This window comes from Lacerta agilis, chromosome 8 (genome assembly GCF_009819535.1).
Source record: "Lacerta agilis isolate rLacAgi1 chromosome 8, rLacAgi1.pri, whole genome shotgun sequence".
Classification (NCBI taxonomy): domain Eukaryota; kingdom Metazoa; phylum Chordata; class Lepidosauria; order Squamata; family Lacertidae; genus Lacerta; species Lacerta agilis.
Window position 1 is genome coordinate 62,258,280 of NC_046319.1, and position 21,926 is coordinate 62,280,205.

A 21,926-nucleotide genomic window follows, 5' to 3' on the forward strand; every position below is an offset into this window, starting at 1 on the left:
GAGAAATAGCACTGAATACACCTGTTCCCTCCTAACATGGATGGGAGGAGGGGATGGAAAGGAATACTAAAGTTTCTGCCCCTAACCAACCCAACAAAAAAAAACCCCCAAAACCCAGCTCCAGTTCCCCTAGCTGAAACATTCTCTCATTCTCAAAGTACTGCTTCTTTTAATACCAAACAGGGGTAGTGAGTGCTGATAAAAATGAAACCAAAGAACAGGGGTACTGACTAACAAGAGAGATATTCCCATGCTCAGGACCACTCTGAGGTTTACAGAATTAAAAAAAAAAAAAAAAAATGATGACGACAACTCAAGAGCAAAGGAAAGTCCTACATATGGCACTAGGAAGATAGAGAATGTTCAGTCACAGAACGTTGAGTGTGGGAACCCTGAACAGCAGGAACCCTGAATAACAGCACTCCTGCTTGTAGCCAGCATGCACACTGCACCTTTGCTAATATTTATTATTTATCGGTACTCAGTTCTTTAATATTATAGCACCTGAAGACTACTATATGCTGAATGCTTGCCAGCTATTTTCTTGTGCATATGAGAGATCTCAAGTACATAGCCTGTTTGTTAAGGGAGCTGGGAACTGCAGCACTGCAAGGAATAAACTATGGTTCCCAGGATTCCTGCCCCAAGGGAGGGAGGGCGAATGTGTTTTAAATGCACAATGTGTATGCAGCTAGAGCTAACCCTCCCAGGATCCAGACTCCTCCCCGCTCCAGATCCATTCCCATAAATGCAAAAATTACTAGCACCATCACTGCAAGGTGCTCTCTAGTAAGGATGATTCCCTGGCCTGGCAGAGAGAGAAAAAGAAGTTCCAAGCTGTGCACCTTACCTCTTCCACCGGGATGAAGGAACTGGGGCCTCTTCCCAACTGCCGGGGGATTTTGACTCCTCTGTCCTGGAAAACGAAAGGAACAGCTGTTTTTAAAACAACCAACACTCACATCAAAGGGGATTCTGCCCCACCCAGTTACCTCTTCCCTGGGAGGACAGCCATTGCCAGAGGCTGTATGTCACAGTTTGGGGGTGGAGGCAGGATGGAGTGGGGAGAAAAGGCATAAAGGGGTGGGGTGGGGAGAGAGAGCACCAGATCTTAGAGAGGCTGCTGGAAACTTCAAGTTAGGCTCTGCTGATGAGATGTCTTTTCTCAACCTCCCCTCCTTGCAAGAGCCACTTGGAGCAATAGCCCTCAAGGAATTGCATCAGATAGAAGACCTGCCCAGAACTGGTTAGCTCAGTGTGAAGTTTGGGGATTTCCATCAACCTCCCCCATGTTGAAAAAAGAAAGCGACAATATCTCTTAAAGGAGGAGGAGCTGATCACCCTTTGCTTTTGACTCAGGAATTCTGCTACCTGATGAAAACGGTCCAAAGAGTTACAGGGCGATCTCCCTCTCCCTGCAACAGAGGGCCTAGCCTTGCATCAGCAAGACGGTCTCCCCAGGACAGGAGGCGTTTGGTAACCTAGTTTCTCTCTCACACTCCATAGACCAGTGGTGCCAGGGCAAGAAGAGCTGCAGGCTGGTAAGGCTTTTATCTAGACAGCTGATCCTAAGAGCCACCTGCTGAATTCCACGACTAGACAAACAGAAGGCAGACAAACCCAGATCACCACCTGCCACTTCTCTGCTGTGCTTTAGGCCAATGGCTAAGGGGGGTTTTATTGAAGGCGTCAACTGAAGACAGCTTACTGCTGCAGGGCCTCCGAGCACTTCCCACCCCACCCCCCACCTGAGCAAGGAATTTTCTGGCACTCCTAGACAGGACCGGGAGGTCTGTGTATATCAGAGAGCCAGGCCTACACCCCCCGCTGGCTCAGTACTGAAGAGGGACAGCTGAGCAAGCAGCGCTTATGCGCTATGACACATAGGAAAGTAGCATCGTGCACTAAGTTTGCAAGGGAGACTGGCTACCAGTGGAGTTGTTTCTATGCACTGACCAAGGCTAAGGTCCACAGATGCAATTGCCAGCTCGCCGCTAGTGAATGCATCTTTCTAACCTGGTGACTGCAGCCTTGGAGAGAGCCCTTGTATCCCCCTCCTGAATCTGGAGAAGAACAAGGATTGTCCTCCAACAGCGCATGGATTCTAGGAAACTCCTATTCCCACTCTGGAAACTGTGCCTCTGTGATGGTTATGGGGTTTTGATACTGCTTTAAATGCACAGTGCGTATGGATCCCCAGAAAGTTATACAGGACTTTTCAGCACCACACCCAGAGGTCAAAACACTTCAGCACGATTATCTCAGTGATCTTTCAAACAACCCTGCAGCACAGGCCCTGTATCCATCCCATTAAGCAGAAGGAACATGGAGCAGGGAATCCAGTAAAGGCTACTTAAGTGAGCTCTTGATGGAGTCAGGAGTTGAACTAGAAACCTCGGCTGGCTCTTAGCCGCTGCACAACACCAGGGCTCTCCTACGAAATTTCCCCCCCCCCGTGCATGGCAATTTCAGGATGAACACTGCTCTATAGGCAACCAGCAACCACATCTTCCCATTTCTTGACTGTGCTGGAGCTTTCAAAAAAGTTAATTACATCCAGCAATAACATGCAAAGCTAGTAACCCTGAGGGCTTATCATCTACCTTTGATGTGGCTGTCAGCACCAAACAAGCTGTTCACCACAAAATTAAGAGATACAATTAGAGGCAGCAGAAACTCCTGTTTTGTTTTGTTTTTTAAAAAAACCCCGTAAGTTACCAACGGTAGGGAGAGAAAGAGAGGGGGGAAAGGGCAAGCAGCAACACATTGGCCAACGTGTCTTCAAAAGCCACAGTCATGTGATTTAAAACAGCCTTCTCCTGGTGACCTGAAGATGTTGTGGGACCCCAACTCCCATCAGCCCCAGTCAGAATGGCCCATGATTAGGGATAGTACAAGTTGGAGGCAAACAACATCTAGTGGGCACCAGGTTGGGGAGGCCTGCAAAAGATGCCCCTCTAAGCAGAATGTTTAACACCAACTTCAGGTGTCTATTCTTTCCCATCACCTCACAGAAGTTCATTGTATTTTTTTAAATGCTGCTTTTACTTATTTACTGCAGAATTTTTTTAAAAAAAGTTTTCAGTGTCATCACAATGAAGGAAATTAATAAGGAATTAGCCTGCATTTTGGAGGGTTAAGTACTTTCAAACATCACCGCAGGCTAGATTTGCAAATGGATAAAACTGATCAAAGAATAGCATAAAGGAGCCTTCTGAAGAGCTGATGCTATGAATTTAAAAGGAGCAACAACCTCCACTTTAAAATGGTCACAAACTCAAAGGTAGCATTTTACAAGATCCCCAGTAAGGTTGCTAAGATATAACCACTTTAGTCTAGCAACTATGTCCTTCATAAATCAGACTAGATAAAGCAAACACTTCCTATTTTGACTAGCATTTAGAAGGGCAGAAAGAATGATAACTCCTTTAAGTCTCACTGTAAGGAAACTGCAAATGAAGTTGACAGGAAATTTGGCAGTCAAAAACATTTGTGTTTGGTATTTTACCTTACAGTTTGTTCTTGCGTTAGTATTCTATTTTCTTTATATAAGTACTGTATTGCATTTGTAGAGTTATAGTCATAGAACTGTAGAGTTGGAAGGGACCAAGGGTTATCTAGTCCAACGCCCTGTAATGCAGAATCTCAACACGTGTTTCAGTAATAAAAAAGAAACTCAGATTTAGGAACACAAGAAGCTACCTTATGCCAAGCCAGACCGTTGGGTCTGTCTACCTCAGTGCTATCTACTCTGACAGGCAGCAGCTCCCCAGGATTTCAGGCACCAGTCTATTTCAGCAGGGATTGAATTTGGGACACTCTGCATGCAAGGCAGATTCTCTGCCACCAAACTTGCAGCCCTAGAATCCTTAGGAATGTAGGAATACACATACACTCTTTTCAAAAAGTGAATTTTCCCAACTCCAACAAATGCAACTATCTTGCTCAGGACAGACACAAGTCTGGATGAGCCCTAATCAAAATATTATTTTGGTCAAAACCTTTCCATTTGGGCCTTTTCATATGCCTTTCTATTTTAAAATTGCACATAAAAAATAAGATAATCAAATGCAACAGAACACTACTGTTTGAAAATGTAAGTATGCATATCAGTAGGGATACCAGAGAACTTCAACAAAAATGGAAACGGGAGCAGAAATTGCTGGTGTTCCCTTATTCATCCCATGTCTGGAAGGCTAAACGATCCAACAAATATTATCTGTGGCCACTGTTGTCTTTCTTTAGTCCACCAATGAAACGTGTTTGATAAATTGTCATCGCCGACCCCCACAATTTGCATTGTGTGTGGATTAATGTAACTGATTGTGTAATTAATTCACCATAGCAGAAAAGAAGATGAATAACCCAGTTCTTGTTGGAAGCCAAATTGCAGCGGAACAGAAACAGCGCAGCATGCAATGTGTCCAAGGCGGAACAGAAGTAGGTTGCCTTCTTACATCCCTACTCACCAGAATGTAGGAATGGGTTTCTGCTGTTTTGAGTGCATGATCATCACAGGCAAAACATGATTTTTGTTAGCGAACAGTGAGCAAAACTGTCCTACATGTTCTCTCCATTAAGTCACGGCCGTTCTATCGCTGCTCTCTGCAAGCGTGAGAACACAAGTCGCCTGTGGGTTGGAGGGTGAGCAGGGCCATTTATTCCACCATCCTTTTTTTCTAGACTTTCATTAAACATTTAAGAGAGAGAGAGAGAGAGAGAAACACACACAAACAAGTAGAAAAAGGAAGCCCACAAACCAGTATTTACACTTGCACAGCTGGCTAAATAAAGGGTTAAAGAAAAGCTTCCTTATTTCACAGTCTCCAAAAATGCTGACTCCCTGGAATGACACTTTTTTTTTTTTTTTTTTAATGGAAAGAGCCAGAAGCCTATATCCAGAGGCACACACAAGACACTCTGGTGAACTAACCTTTGCCACTCTTCCTTCTCTCTCCCCCCCCCCGCCACCATGCACACACCCTAACCAAGCAAGTCTAACTCAGCTCAAATATAAAGCTCTCCAAAGCTGCTGACTCAACAGACTTTTTTTCCAGCCTCTGAGACACATAACACACACACACAAACATGAAGCTTTGATAAAGGGAGGGTTAGAAAGCTGAGAAAGAGGAGAGGGAGAATAGGAAGGTCAGGCCTCGCTGGAGGCGCTTCAGATTGCCAAACAGCAACTAAACTGGACTCCTTTTTTGTCACCAGATACTAGAGCCAGCCAATCACAGCATGGAACAAACACAAGATTTTGTAATCCTTTGAGCTTCCATAAAATAAACCTTCAAAGCTTCAAAAGTGCAACATAAATCATCACAAGTGGTCATTAGTAATACCGGCTATATTTATATCCCACTCACCTTATTTCTTTCCCTAATCATCTTAACCATCAGTCTTTTTTTTTTTTTTTTAAAGACAGAGTAAACTTTATAATTAATTCACTGCCAGAGGAACAATGAACCAAGCCAGCACAGTCAATTCCACATCTCTAGCCAGCATGGTCAATTGCATACAGCGCAAATGTCCCGTTTTGAGCGGGACACCTTAGATTGACAGAAGCCACCCCGATCCGAATCCTGGATGTCCCATTTTGGCTCTCGTGCTCTGAATGTGCCACAGCGTGGGACCCAAATACACACGGTCTTGGTCCCACACTGCGGCGCTAGACAGTTGGCTCAGACCAGAGTGCGGGACCAAAAAAAAAATTGGAACAGTTGATGTACTTATGGAAGCTGGTGCTGCACTTCCAGGATTTCAGCCAATGGGGACCAAAGGAGCGTGGAACCAAAAGACACGTGTCTTTTGGTTCCGCGCTCTTTTAGTTCCGCACAAGTGAAAGCAAGGCAGTGGAGAGCAGGTGAGCAGTGAGCGATTGGCAACAGTGTTGGGATGCTGTGTGTGTGTGTGTTCCAAATTGCCCTCCCAAAATGTTGGGGGGTATGCAATTGTCAATGAGGAAATAATAATAATAATAATATTATTTATATCCCGCCCATCTGGCTGGGTTTCCGTGCAACATCTGGAGGGCTACAGGTTCCTCATCCCTCTTCAAAGGCAATCGCTTGTGATTAAAAGGTGGCCCTTCTTCCATTTTTAGAAGTGTCTGGAGGGTGGCAACTAGGAAACATGCCATCCCAAAAGTGCCTGCCCCCCGCTTATATGGAATGCCCTCACCAGGAAGGAAGACTTGGCTCCCAAAACTGACATATTTTCAGGGCCAGACAAAGCCATTCCTCTTTTTTTCAGATATTGGTGGGTTATTGTTTTTCCTTGCAGCAGTTGGGGTATCCCCTCCACACCTTTGGGGGCTGTCTGTGGTGGTTAGACCCACATTAGATGGATAACTTGTTATTTTATGGTATGATTACCTCATGTTGTGCTTCATTTTAATGATTTTGTTTTCATATGTTGCTTATTTTACTATTACTTGCACGTAACTCTGAAACACTTTTGTAACGCTACAGCTAATAAAACACATATAATAAAATGCCCTCCTTTCCATTGTTTTAAGTGTGATTTCAGGTCTCTTTTCTCCGTCTATCCTAACTCAATACTCTTTATTTTGTGAAGGAATATGTGTTATTTTAATATATATGAACACGTGGCATAACAACAGAGAACTTAAATAACATAGGATCACTACTGCCATCTGCACATAATAGCAAAAAATCTAGCAAGCAGGAGGGTATATGTCAGAGAGTGCAAAGAGGCAAATTGGATTAGGTAATAAACCATGGAAAATATTTGCTTTGTTACAGGTTAGCATATGGTTGATCTGAGAATGGCTGGTTCCTCCACTGGTTCCTGACAGTTCCAGAAACAGGCATATTGGTCTGGCACCTGTATATGTGCACCATCATTTTGTCAATGGAAGAAATTAAATCTTGCCAAATTGTGCTAAATTAATCTGTGGCTTTATAGTCTCTTAAACAACATGTTCTTCCATTATGACAAAGTTTCATTGCTTTGGCACACAGGTGACTACTGTTAGCCATTGTTTTCTAGCATGGATATTAGCCAGAGTTGGCATGGGGGAGCCTGTGGCTATGGGATGCTGTTGAACCAAAACTCCCATCAGTCTCAGCCATCATGATCAATGGCCAGGAATTATGGGAGTTGTAGTTCAACATCTGGAGGGCTACAGGTTCCCCATCACCGAAGAGAAAAACACGACAATTACCCAACCAAGATTGGCAGGTCAGTCTATGGCATGATTTGCTAGCAATCCTTGGCCATTGCAAAAACAGGGTAACAGGTCTTAGCCATGCAAAACAAAAGAAATGAATGCTTTAAAGCACTGAACTGGATTATGAAGTTTATAATGTAAGCACTCACTTCAAAGCTTGGGTTGGATAAATTTAACTTTATTTCAACAATAGGACAGATGCCTTGAAACATAAATCAATCAGCGAGGAGCTGTTTGTACTGAATCCCTTTGCATGGAAAAAAACAAACCTTTGAAAGCAAGCCCAACCATGCCTCTTCCACCCCCATCCCCGCAGCAAGCCAACAGGACTGCATTTTTTGCATTTGAAAAGCTCAAAAATTGCTACCAGGTACAGTACCTACTTCAAGGGACTAATCTGCATGCTCTTAGTCACTTGAAGACCAGTGGTGCCAAGTTTGGCAGATACATAAAACCAGAAGTTATAAGAGTATCCCATGTAAGGATTAACAGGAGAGTTTCAGATCTGAAAAGACTGAAGAGCTGAACTTGCGCTGCCTCACCATTCTGCCAGATGGGAATTTCCTGTTGTTAACTTATATATAGTCTATTTACTCTCAAGTGTTCCCAGTAAGTCAGTGGACCAGCTCAAAGCAAGTGGATTGTCAACCCAAACAAAAAAGGTCTCTCCCCTTTCAACATGGATCTCTCGATGTCAAGCAGCCAAGCAACATTTACTCTCATTTCCTTACAACCAAAAAGTCAGACTGACCTACCTTGATTTTGGAGGGTAGCTTCTTTTTGCCTGCCTTCACGACAGAACTTAAGCCCGATCACTTCCCATCCTCAGCAGCTTCTGTGCTTCCTGTTCTAACACATTGCATCCCTAAATAGTCTTGTGTCTGCCCACAGATGCATCACGTCACAGACCAATTCCCTATGATGCAACCTGTTTCCACCAAGAGGGTGGAGAGCTGAAACAGAGGACTCCTCTGGGAAACAGGCAAGTCAGCCAAAACGGATTGTTCTCCCAAAAGGAGAATACTCAGATTATGGATTTTTGCCTCTGCCACCCACCTCCTCTTGAGGTCTGATTAATCTCATCCTCCAGCCTCCCACTGACACAGCAGTTGAACCAAATGTCCCCACCTTCTCTGTTAAGACACAAAACCCATGCACAAACCCTACACAGTCTGTTCAACGAAGCCCAGCAACATTGGCTTTATAAAACTCTAGAACCTGGGCGTAGCCGGGGGGGCAGCTGCCCTCCCCCCAAATAAATAAAAATACATAAATAACTGAGGTTCTGCCCCCCCCCAACAAAAATCCTGGCTACGCCCATGATCTAGAATGAATGCAGGTGAAAAGAGAAGAATCAACCTGAAAGAGGGCCTCCCAGTTCAGAAAATGATTACAACAATGATCTACCTAGTGGTGATAATAAGAAATGAATCTGTAGATCACTTTGTACACTTTTAACAAGTCAGTTCTTAGTGCCTCCACTTCCTTGTCTGTTCTGCCAACCATCTCCCCCTCCATGCAAAGACTGCTTTTATCTCTTGTCATTAAAGGAGTCGTTTAAGGCTCCCCCTTACTTCTTGATTAAATGATTTTTGGTTAACCATTTAAAAACTCCACAAACCACTTTTTTTTTACCCACCCCCATGCCTCCACTTCCTAATTTCCTTTTGTTTCATAGAATGATGGGGGCGAGAGTATGTTCAGTTGACATTTTACCGAGAAGCTGCCTCATCTTGACTTCCCCAAAACGATAAGCAAACCAAAATGCAAGCTAGCCACACTTCTCCAAATTTTGCAACGCTCCAACAATAAAAATATGCATAGCTCAGGACTGCAATACCTCCAGAACCACTTGTCTCCATATGAACCTACATCGACACTGAGATGATTCTCTGGGGTCCTTCTCCGTGTGCCTCCTCCATGAGAAGTCTGGAGGGTGGCAACATGAGAACAGGCCTTTTCTGCAGTGGCTCCCCTTTTGTGAATACTCTCCCCCAGGGTGCTTTCACTATATACCTTTAGGCGACAGGTGAAAATGACCCTTGATAATCAGGCCTTTGACCAATTAACATCCAATACCCTTTTAAATATGTTGTGGGAGATTATTGGTTTGTTTTTGTTCCTATTTTTATTATGTATTCTGTGTCCTTTATGTTGTATTTTTAGGTTGCGAACCACCCTGAGATCTACGGGTGAAGGGTGGTATATAAATTTGATTAATAAATAAATTAATAATAAATATTAAATAACATTGCTTGCAAAGATGTGTTCATTGGGAGAAACACAGCAGGCCACAGGTTGTCTATCTGTGGTCTACACCAGTTGGTACCAACTCTCTTTGAAGTTTTCAGACGACAGTCTTTTATCAAGCCTGCCTGGAAATGCTAGGGATCGAACCGGGGAACTTTTGCATGCAGAACTTATGTTCTGCTACAGTGCTCCGATTCCTCCACTGTAGCTACAGGGAACGGAAAAGCCTGCTCTTTGCCTTTTGCTAGATGTTTCACTAGCCCCCTCAACCCCACAGAAAACACACACAACAGTATATTCAAGATGAAGCTGAATGTTGGAAGGTTCAGGACAGCTGAAACAAAGCAGTTCTTCAGGCACTGCATAGACAAACTATGAAACTCGCTGCCACAAGAGGTAGTAATGGCGACCAACTTGGATGGTTTTAAAAGGTGGCTATTGCTCTGTCTCTATGATCAGAGGCAGGAATGCTTCTGAATACCAGTTGCTGGGAACCGCGGGAGGACAAAGGGCTTTTGCACTCAGGTCCTGCTTGCGGTTTCTCACAGGCACCTTGTTGGACACTGTGAGAACAGGATGCTGGCCTTGGATCCAGCAGGACCCTTCTTCTTCTCCTAGATTCTTATTTCATGATTTGGAAGCAAGTTTAATGATCAGGTTCATATACTTTTTCCTGTGTTAACTTCATGTTTGTATAGGGATTGTAATTTTAATACAAACTGTTGTGAACTTTTATGTGGCATTCTAATAAACTTTACGGCAAAAGGGGGGGGGGAGAACCCAGGTACCTGGTATTACAGGTCCCTTATAGATGGAAGCACCTCGGAGTCTGAAACAAACATTTCAGGTGAAGCTGGAGAAAAGGCAATACTGACTCTCCCTCCTCTCGTCTAAAATTTAAAGAAAATTGAAGGATTGTAACTGATCCCCATCACCAAAGTACACATGAGATACTACTGCAAAAGCAGACAAAACTTCCATGCTTTTCCACAAATGCCCTGACCATCAACTGGTCCAAGGCTGTTCAAGCTCAGCCACACCAAAACCCAGCTGAGATACCCAGCACATGCCAACATAGAAAGTGCATGATAAAGCATCTTGGAATGGTGGTTAGGTTTATTAAAACATGCCCTCCATAATAACTAAGACTTATTAAAACTAATTAACCATAGCAACATCCTCCTCTGGCTACAATATCTAGACTGAATTAGAGGGTGATTGTCTCAATTTGTCTGATCCCACAGGCAATGGTGCCATCAGGCGACCAGACACCTAAAACTTGGCAGATTTCAGCCTGGGAAGTGGCTCCATTATCGCTCTGAAAGAGACGGTATCGGATACCCAAGTCACCCAGCGAGAGCCAGCGTGCTGACTAGGTAGGGTGACTCCGCAGGAGATGAGACGCAACGCTTAGTCAGGAACTGGCAAGAGCATACTTGATAAGCAAGTCAGGAAAGGTTAAGGAAATTACAAGCTGTGCAACAAAACAAGGTTATTATAGCGTCATAAACTCAGGAGGCCAAAGAGGCTGCTCAGTCTGTTGGAGCCTATAGAACCAAAGCCAATCAGCTCTTTAGGTTGACCCAACACCCTGAGTTTTATTTTATTCTTGTGCCACCTTTCTGTTAACCACCCGCCTCGCCTGACAATCCACAAGGTGGCTTTATCTTAAAATCCGATACCAAGCACTAAATAAATTAAACCTTAGCCACATAAACAACAGCAAAATTACCCATCGGAACAGCAGCAACTAACATAGATCCATGGCAGGTCTCTTACTGGTCCCAAGGTAAGCTGGAATAGCAGTCTTAGGCACCATCTTGGCCTAAGGGCAGTTTGTTAAAGGTGCTGAGAGTTGTTAGGAGACCTTTATTCCCACCATAGAGCTATAATTCCCCGAGCTCCCTGGGAAGGATTGCTGACAAGAGAGCCCTAAACCTGCTTCAGTGAGGAGGTAGATTCAGTAGAACCCATGGAGAAGGGCTGGTTCAGAGGGCCTGGGTTCATCAACCCTAGCCGGCAGGGATCAAGAGTCAGGGATTATGAGAGCTGTAGTTCAATCAGATCCAGAGAGCTATCCTTGCCATGGGTCAGTCAAGCTCAACATCGTATACACCAGCTGTGGCTGATGGGAAGTTGTAGCCAACACATTCTGAAGGGCACCAAGCCGGCAAAGGCTTGTCTATGGGTACTGGCAGTGGATCTTCAGGTTTCCAGACAAGAGTCTTTCCCAGCCTTATTTGGAGATGCTGGGAACTGAACCCAGGAACTTTTGCATTAGACCATCCCAAACAAAGGGCCATGTAAGTTGCTCTTTGATGAGTATTTTTTCCCCAGAAGAGCTTTCTACCTCTTCAAATATATGTAGCCCAGTTATTTTATTGACTGAAATGTAAGAACTTGGATTTTGAAATTAGTGCAGCTGAATACATTATTTCAGCTCCTGCACCATTATTCTGTTTCCGAAGTTCAAGGCCGACTGCTTTCTCTTATGCAGCCAAAACGGCATAAGACTAAAACTAAAGGAAGCTTTCAGAAGGCTCAAGAGACTTGCCAAGGTTTACAGAAGCACAAAAATACCCTAAGAAACTAAGGGAGCATCCCTCCCCAAAGAGCTCAATAGGAGCTGAAGATGTTCAGTGGCTAAAGAATTCTGACTGCCTTCTGGAGAAAGGGAAAAAAAGAAAGCCAGAAATTGAAGGTCTTGAAAGAAGGCAATGCTGGTTGGCTGGCACGGTGAACAGAAGCACTTCACACTGCAATGTTTTGTTCCAGGTTCCATTTGTTCTATGCCTATTCATCATGAAGTGGGGCATTCCTGCTCAGAGCTGCACCCTCTGCTGGCATATAAGGGACTTAACCTGGCAAGCAAGGAATCTGTGGGCCATTACAGATATAACATTCTTGGCTTGGTAAGCAGAGAACCAGTGTTGGGCCTTCACATTCCTCCCTGGTGTGCCAACTTCCACACTGTGACCCTCCAGTCTCTCTTTAAACCACAGACCCCCCCCCCCCAATCATGTCCAAGGTGGGAAATGCTCAATGTTGATTTCAATAACCAGAATCTTAAACCTGTAAGGTTTAAAATCCTGATGGGAGCTAAAGATGGGGGATAGGTTCCCTACGCATGGCTTCTAAACTATTATTCTTATGTGCACATACTCATATGACCCCTGACATTTTCGCCCAATCTGTTGTTTCCAAACTGAAAAACTGTTCCAGCAAAAAGCTACTTTGTGATGTCACAGACATCAGGTCGATCAGCCCTCTGTTCTGCCTGAAACTGGCACAACTCCCCACCCCCACAGCTCAATCCTCAGACGACTGTACACATGACAACAGCGTCGTGAGTTTACTTTCCAGAAGAGAGAGGCTCTATTCCAAAATCCACATTTGGGCAATACCTTTATTAAGCTAATCAACGTGTTACAGAATAGCATGTACGCATCTGAGCTCTCCAGAACGCCCCATCAGACCAGATGAAGGTTTCTTGGGAGTTGTCAAACAGGAATTAAGAGAAACCCAGATTCCAAGGAGAAAGCAGCAAGGCTGGAGGTAGAGCAAAGGTTGCCAGACAGTGGGTAACTCCAAGTGACCAACTTGCTCTGACAAAGGTTAGGAGCAGAGTGAGGCCTTGTAAGCCTCTGTGTCTCCAGTCTACCTCCTCCACAGTCTATCTCTGCACTGCCAGACTATTAATGTGCAGTGGGGGGCATCTTGCCTTTGAGTGTCCAGGCTCTGGCCCTATAGGCCAGTGGTGGCGAAACTATGGCACGCGTGCCAGAGAGGGCACTCTGTGGGCATGCACACCTTCACCCCAGCAGGGCCATAGCTTCCGTGCCGGGGGTGGGGGAGGAGGAGGAGAGGAAGGTTTGAGCGCGCCATCCAAAGCCTGCGGCACCAGGGCCTGTCGAGCATCGAGGGGCTGAGCAGGCATTGACTTTTGATGCGCCATGGCCTCCCGCCAGCTGGTTTTTCCTACTCGGGAGTAAGCCACCTTGAGTTCAGCAGGGCTTAACTCGCAGGTCAGTAAGCATATAAAGACAGCAACGTAAGAAGGGGCTGCTGGGTTTACATGTTCGCTGGGCTTTCCCGCAGAAGCCAACAGAGAAATTCATTCCGTGGAAACTGTGATCAAATGGCAGCTGAACAGCAAATAATAATAATAATGATGATAATAATAATAATAATAATATTTATACCCCACCCATCTGGTTGGGTTTATTTATTTATACTTATTTGTATGTGCGCACGCAATCATTATTATCTCATATTAAAAATTGGGAGAGGGTGGCTCTTAGTACAGCCCTCCAGTGTACACTAGCGGCCAAAATTGTAGAACCTTCAGTGTAATTATTTCCCCCGATTTGAACTGTATTTATTTTCCCCTGGTGGTGATTTTCTTGAGTCAAAATGAGAGTACCCCTAAACATTTTTTTAAGAAAAAAAAAGCACTGAGTTATACCATAAAATTTTATATCAATGGAAATATATTTTAATGAAGAATGCAATGCAATAACTTTTATGAATGATTATTTATTACAACAGCAGTCATAAAGTAGAAACGTGAAACACACAGAAAAAATGAGATTGCCACTTTGCGATAAATAAGTGGGTTTTGGGTTGCAGTTTGGGCACTCGGTCTCTAAAAGGTTCACCATCACTGCTATAGGCCCTGGTGGTCTGGGAAATTCCTCTGGGTGCTCCTGTCCAACAGTCTCAGGCACAATCGTCTCCCTATTTTCTGAGCCCTGAACTTGACCATCTGGTGCCCCTGCAGCCTCCAACTCCGTATCAGTGTTAGATCTAAGGGCCAAGACATAGACATTTAAGCTGCATCGTAATCTTAACTGGTATGCTAGGTTAAAAAGGAATTCAAAAGAAGCCAAACTGGGTAGCTTTTCTTACAGACTGGAAGGAATGCTCCCTCAGAAAATAGGCATTTTGGTTGGCTTAATAAAGGTATTGCTGCTATAGGCCAAAAGGGCTACTTTGACCTTGATAGTTTTTATGTAGGTTCTGGATTTGTACATCAAAGACGCAGAACATTCCCTTTGTGTAACTTCACCTGTTAGGATATGGAAACTAGGGACCAATTGTGGCTTTTTGCAGCATAGAAAGGGACGATACTAATACAGGAATGAAGCAAACTAGGATATCTTGAAGGTGCATTTGAAGCAGTTCGTTGAAGCCTGTCTGTTTTGAATTAGGGGACTGGTTTTTTGGGGACCACTGAATCAGTTTCTGCAAGTGCTGGGTTTAATCCAATCTTGCAGACTGTGTGATAATTCTCTCTTTACATTATCAGATTAAATGCAAAACTGCCTTATCCCTCATTTGCAGAAAACAGCTCAGAGGTCTCCTGACCTGAAATGCGCTGGGCCTTAAATAACTTTTACAAGTGCATATTTTAAGTCCTCTCTTCTCATTCTCTGCAGCACATTAGTATACAAGCAGTGAAAATGTGTTTACCTTGCAATGTATAAGTAAGGGTGAGCAAATATGCCAGTTTAGGTTTCTCTCAGTTACTCACTTTCCATGATTAAACTCTGTTCTCCACATGTCCAAATAAGTATGTGATTATTTTTTTAAAAGAGGGTTCTCATGGAAACTCATCAGCATCTTAGTGTATCCTTCTAATATACACATTTGTATAGCAATTTCTGCAAATACAATGCATTTTTGTATACTCTTTGCACTAACATATATATATCTATACACACACACACACCATTTATCATAGCATACACATTTTTAGATACATTAATTGGCTACTGAACACTGCACTGCAAAATTCAGAAACGGGCAAATGTCAAAGGATGGCTGTCTTCTTCTGCTGTTGTTTCAGAAAGTGTGGATCAGGTATGCTCACCTCTAAATGTGAACCATCAGATTTCTCCTCCATCCCTACGTATAATTCAAAGGCTGCATTCATACAGGTTTTTATTTCATTCTCCCAACGTTCCTCTGGAAACCAAGCCTTATGAGGAACAGTTGAAGGAGTTGGATATGTTTAGCTTGGCTAAGAGGAGACTGAGGGGAGATATGATAGTAGCCCTCTTCAAATATCTGAAGGGCTGTCACATGGAGGAGGGAGGAAGCTTGTTTCCTCCTGCTCTGGTGGGTAGGACCCATACCAATGGATTCAAGTTACAAGAAAGTAGATCCCGACTAAACATCAAGAAGAACTTTCTGACAGTAAGAGCTGTTAAGATAGTGGAACAGACTCCCATGAGAGGTGGTGGATTGTCACTCAGTGGAGGTTTTTAAGGAGAGGTTGGATGGCCACCTGTCATGGATGCTCTAGTTGAGATTCCTGCATTGCAGGGGATGGGACTAGATGACGTCCCTTCCAACTCTACAATTCTATGATTCTTTATCAGATAATTTCCACGTGTTATGTTCCACAAGTCACTTGTGGAATCCAGTGGAAATGTAGCACTCATTTCAGTGCTATTTGCTTCCAGAAAAAATCTGTTTGTAGCCCCACTAACCCAGAAAACCATACCGCTCTTTCCCACCATTTAAAATTTAGCACAGCACAGAAGTACCATATTGTTCCATCTATAAGACGCCCCATGTATAAGATGCCACCTATTTTGGGGGACTCAGATTTAAGAAAATTGGGGGGATATATCCGTGTATAAGATGCCCCCTAATTTTTGACATTATTTTTTAGGGGGGAAACCTAATCTTATACACGGAAAAATATCATATATTGTTCCAAAAGCCACAGTTACAAAATGCGACAGGTAAAGTAAAGGTAAAAGGGTAAAGGGACCCCTGACGATTAGGTCCAGTCGCCGACAACTCTGGGGTTGCGGTGCTCATCTCGCTTTATTGGTTGAGGGAGCCAGCGTACAGCTTCTGGGTCATGTGGCCAGCATGACTAAGCCGCTTCTGGCAAACCAGAGCAGCGCACGGAAACACCGTTTACCTTCCCGCTGGAGCGGTACCTATTTATCTACTTGCACTTTGACATGCTTTCGAACTGCTAGGTGGGCAGGAGCAGGGACCAAGCAACGGGAGCTCACCCCATCACAGGGATTCGAACCGCCAACCTTGTGATCGAAAAGCCCTTGGCTCTGTGGTTTAACCCACAGCACCACCCGCGTCCCAGTACAACAGGTAATAGACTGTAAAAGGTACATTAGAATCTGGGATAGAAGTGGTAATATTGCAAGGAAAAGTAATGCAATAATCCCCACATCTGAATGTGCCTGAAATCAGGTCTTTAAATACTTCCCCAATTACCTCCCTGTGGCATGTACAGCTGTAATCACACGACCATGTATTCCATTTTCACAACATTTCCCCAACTGTTCAGTTCTACATTGTATCTGAGCTTTCACACGATGCAAAAGCCACTTCCAGAACTGTGGAGGAATATAGTGGAACACAGCACTCATTTCTATATTATTTGCAAACAGGTTTTTTTCCCGGAAGCAAACAACACGGAAGTCAGCACTAAATTTGCCCTATATTCCACTACAGTTCCAGAAGTGGCTTTTATGTCACGTCAAAGCTCAAATATAATGTTGAACTAAACAGGGGGAAATCGTGAAAACTGAATTAACTGCCATGAAGCCTCAGAATAACTTTTAGGCAACCAAAACACTCACCTTTTGCAAGTGGAAAGGATTCCGCCTCTGCGGGCCCCTCCTCTTTTTAAGGTCAATGATATTTCATAAATGACTAACACAGGTATTTGCAGGCCAAAAACAGGCTAATAAACATTTATGAGCGATTAACTTTTGTGAACTCGTTTGCAAGGCTGCAATAAATCTGTAACAGGCAACACGATCCTTAGAAGAAGAAGCTCTTGGGTTGCAAAATCACTGGCTGAGATTGAACAGCCTCAAGCAGATAATCTTTCCGACTACCAATGCAGTTCTATACACAGGTACCTGGGTGTAACCACCACCAAACATAGTGGAACTTAGCTACGAGGAAACAGTATGAACCCAAGTGCATAGTTAAACTATGGATGTAGCAATGACTGCCAACTTGAATGGTTTTAAAAGAGGATTAGGAAAATTCATAGAGGGCAGGTCTATTAATGGCCATGTTTGAAAGAAATGCTAAACCAAACCATTGTTTAGCATGAACGTGCTAATTTCCAAGGAGAAGATGGCAGCTGTTTTGCTGCTCCCTGGTGTTTTTCTAGTATATTTATTTATTTTATTTCAAAAAATTATAAACTGCTTTATTGTTAAATAACCCTCAATGCTGTTTACAATAACCCTCAATGCTGTTTAGTGTGGCAGCTAAACTAAAGTGTTGTCCAAACCTAGGCCCAAAATTTGTTTTCTGCTTACAGGCCATGGTTAATGAGAGACCTTAACCACAAGTCGGTAGCATTTTAAGATCTCCGCGCTCCCCCCCCCCCAAAAAAAGCCTTGCAGGAGGAATACTGCCACTATAGTCAGAGTACAATTTTTAAATTAAGAATCTGAAGTGCCTCACCCAATTCAAAACCAGAGATGCAGAAGCTGAGGCGATTAAGACTACAGTTCCCATCACCCTGACCTCCAGCCCCTCCGACTGGGGCTGATGGGAACTGTGAGTCCACTACATCTGGACTGCAATTCCTGATTCAAGAAGCTGAAGAACAGTTTGCCTTACTGTCGGAGAAGGTATCTTGAGGGTTGGATTTCTCCCTTTCTCTCTTTTCCAAGAGAGAACTGTTTTCTCTTCAAATAAGTTTTTTTTTTTTTTGCCAACTGCCTTCCTTAGTTACAATGAGTTACATCTGTCTGTTTTGGTTTCTCTCACTCAGTTTCTAAAGTTTTCCAATCTTAAGTTCAGCTCTCCACATTGGCACATCAGTTTAAAAATCATGTTAAAAAGTGGGATAGTGTTCGGTAAGTGCCCACCATTGCTAATTCTAAAACCTGAAAAATAAAAGTCCACTTAAGCAGACAGGAAAATGATGCAGCCATACCAAAAAGGAATAAAAAGACTGCTGTAATTAAGAAAAGGCATCTCATCTGTACTCCTCCAGATCCACTGCCGTCCGTTGTGTGAAGGTCTCTGGCTTCCTCAAGACTCCACCCTTGCTACCATGCTGCCCCTCCTGCATAGAATAGAATAACTATGCGTTGCCACTTCTCTTCTTTCAAACACCTCCCTAAAGTCCTAGTTCCCATGCCCTGTTACAACTCAGTCTGTCACTAGTACACCTAAGCTGGGACGGTAGCAAGCTGCCTTATGCTGAGTCAGAATATTGAGTCCATCTTGCTCAGTACTGCCTACACCAACTGGCAGCAACCCTCCAGAGCAGGAATCTCTCTCAGCACTTCTTGGAGATGTTGGGGATTGAACCTGGACTCTTCTGCATGCATGGCAGATATTCTGTCGCTAAGCTACAGCCCTTTCCCATGTGCAACTGAAACAACCACATATCGTTTCCCTGTTTATCCCTGCCTCTGCTTCCCTCTGTTGTTCAATCTGTCAGATTTTAGATTACGAACTCCTTGGGGCAGTGACCTGGCCTCTTTTCACGATGTAAAAGTGGCATGCACCCTGATGGTACTATATTAGACTATCACCAAACAATCCATTTCCTTGTGCAGTTCAATACATACACAGGCATACAGGGAAATTAAAGAGGACCATCACTAAAGCTGTGCATAAATAATTGCAGTTGCTCCCAATTCACAGTGTAGTTCCACATTTAAAACCTTAACAAGTCAGGGTCCACTATACCTGCCATATCATCTAATCTATTTATATGATTTACTAGGGGCTGTCAGCCCTGCTCATTCTGCTCGCCAGCCCCCTTGCCATCTCCCCTTTCCCCCCAACAACTGGCCAACCCCTCCTCCCTTCATCCATCCCCTTTTCTATCCCTTCACAGCTCACTCAAATCTCCCCTCCCCTCCCAGCTCACACCAAGCCTCTCCCCTCATTGCTCCCCAAGCCCCAACTCACAGCAGCCGCTCCCCGCACCTTGTAAAGGAGCGGGGAGGCACTTCAGAAAACCGCCATTAAGCAACTTGCCTGTCCCACCTGCCACTCACATTGCTTTCTAATTCACCTGTCTTCCATTCTGAAATCATGCTGGAATTGGTGTGGCCACCTATTGGTGGCCATGTGAAATGCAACATGACAACAGCCTTACATTTTTATGTATCTAGGAAGATATTCCACAACTCATCCCAAGTGATCTTGGGGCATGACACAACAACTTTACATACATACAGAAAATAAGATCACAATTAAAAATCACGATTAAATATTACATGCATTACATAGACAGCACAGGCACACAACCAATTCAAAAGGCTTGGTGGGAAGCCTATTTCTGTATTTACTTCATTACAGACTAAAATTAGAAGAAGCATCTCTCCAAGCTGAGGTGAAAACAGGGCCTTGCCAGTGGTGACACCAGTGCCATGAAATTCCTTTCTCAGAGGCATTTGTGTCAAGTCAGTTTAATTCTTACTTATTAAATCATAGTGAACGTTTGGTAAACATTTCAACAGGCATTTCAGAGCCTGGTCTGAGTGTGTTTTTTTTAACTAAGTGACTGATCAAGTGATGGAAAAAATGAATTAAGAGACTGTTTTCAGTTTCTTTGTTTACTTTGTATAATTTTAGCTGTTTTGACTAGTGTAGAAAAGAACTGTTTGCTTTGTTGTAAGCCTCAAAAGCTCTATGCCATACAGAGCATAGGGAGGGGTGCTGTGGGCCAGAAGGGGTGGGCAGGGGCCACCTCTGGTCCATGGGCCAGTAGTTCTCCATGCCTGCTCTATGGAAAGACACTGGTAAGACAGAAATAAAATCAACAAACAAATGAAAACCAAGGGATTTTAAAAGCTATTCACACTTCCTGCTCTGAATCTAACGGTGGCTGTTGTCCACCCTTGCACTTAAGACAAACAAGACTGAGGAGGGGCAACTGAAGAGCTGCTGCTCTTCCAGCCAACGAATGCCCATGCAAGGCGTGCATGTGTGCGAATGGAAGCGAAGACCCTTGGCTTGTGTCTTGAGCTGCATGATCCAGGGAGGGGCTTCAGCCCAAGCCTCTGTTGCTCTTCACTGCAGGGAAGAGAGATCTAAAGAGCCCAGTGGGCTAACAGGCAAAGCCAATATTGGCTCTGTCATCAGCACTTGCAAAATTCAAAATATGGCCTGTCAATTTGGGCTTTATGGTGTCCAGAGAAACTTCACAATTCTGATGGGAAGGTTGCGGGGGGGGGGGCGAGGAGAGGGAGAAATGCAGCAAAGCCAGACAGGAGGTATTCACCACTCCATTAAAATTATACACCAGATTAACCCTTTGTAAACCATCACCACTGCCATGTGATATCAATACACACTGACAAATATTCTGAGATGCAAACTGACCCATAAGTATACACTAAAGCAGCGGGGCCAGGAAATCCATAATTTAAAAACGTTATAGCAATTTAAAAACTCTCTGGCAGCTAAAACAATCGGAATAAAGGATGCAGTGTGATTTTCCACCCCACAGCAGTGCTGAGCTGGGCAGAAAGGTTCAAACCTATCCACTCCAATCTGCACAGCAATGTTTGCAGGTCCTGTATAATTGGTGGGTGTCCAGGGAGCCCAAAAGTTATTTTTTTGGGGGGCGTGGCGGCTAAAGTGCAATAAGTCACATTTTCTGGAGTGGGTCAATCTATGAGTTGCAAAAGGGGCAAGGATGCAACCTTTCTTCTTGAAAAAGTTATCAGTGTTTGCTTAGCTAATCCTGGGGATAGAAGTTATCTATGCAGAAATCATGAAGTTAAGCTGCCCCCCTTCCGCCCTCGGCAGTGTGGGGCACACAGTGTGGGGCATGCCCGTACATGTGTGCTTGACCACTAGAAGAAACAAGTCAAAACGGGAACTTATTGCCTCCCTCTAATGAACACCATGCAAGAGGGAGCCCTTGATCCACACAAGCCGATGATCCAAAGCAAGGCTGCAGCAATCCTAACCCCTGCTTACATATGGAACTTTAAAAAAAAAAAAAACCCAGCGGCATTTATTTGCTCTAAAAGTACGGTACACACAGTTAGCAGAAGAGTGGGTTCTCTAGTGCACACCGGTAAGTTACCTGGCAGGCCTGGTGAATTCAATAGGACTTATTTCTGAGGGTAGCCAGGACTGCGGGGTAAGGTCTATTTAGCCATTTAGGAGGCCGAATGATTGGGGGGGCAAGGAGACCATCCTTGCCGTCCAACGGACCAACACACCAAAATAAAACGTTCGCAACCGCTTACCATTCTGCAGTTTTCAGAAGAAGGGAAGGCACATCCCCGCTTGCGCCGACGGCTCACTCTCCCAGCCCGTTTGATCATTAATCTCACTTAAGTGGCCTCCGGTACAGTATAGCAGCCACGCTCTCACCCCAGATTTGAGGGGAGTGTGTTTTTTTCAACACCCCAAGCCTCCGTGTGCTTGTTTGTGTCTCTACGGCTGATGCAACTAGGTTCTAATGTATCCTGTTCGGAGGATCATCATAACAACCACC

General features: G+C 44.1%; 1 protein-coding gene across 4 annotated transcripts in view; it reads right to left on the reverse strand.

The window, feature by feature from the left end:
- The window catches only part of SESN2 (sestrin 2), a 53,479-nt gene that overhangs the window by 13,316 nt on the left and 18,237 nt on the right, over positions 1 to 21,926 (reverse strand). For 3 of the 4 annotated variants that reach the window (XM_033157877.1, XM_033157876.1, XM_033157878.1), the window contains exon 2: positions 851 to 916. In XM_033157877.1, the coding sequence (XP_033013768.1) occupies positions 851 to 916 (66 nt within the window). Of the gene's footprint in view, positions 1 to 850; positions 917 to 21,675; position 21,926 lie in introns of those variants that run through there. The other variant, XM_033157879.1, reaches the window with a different exon arrangement.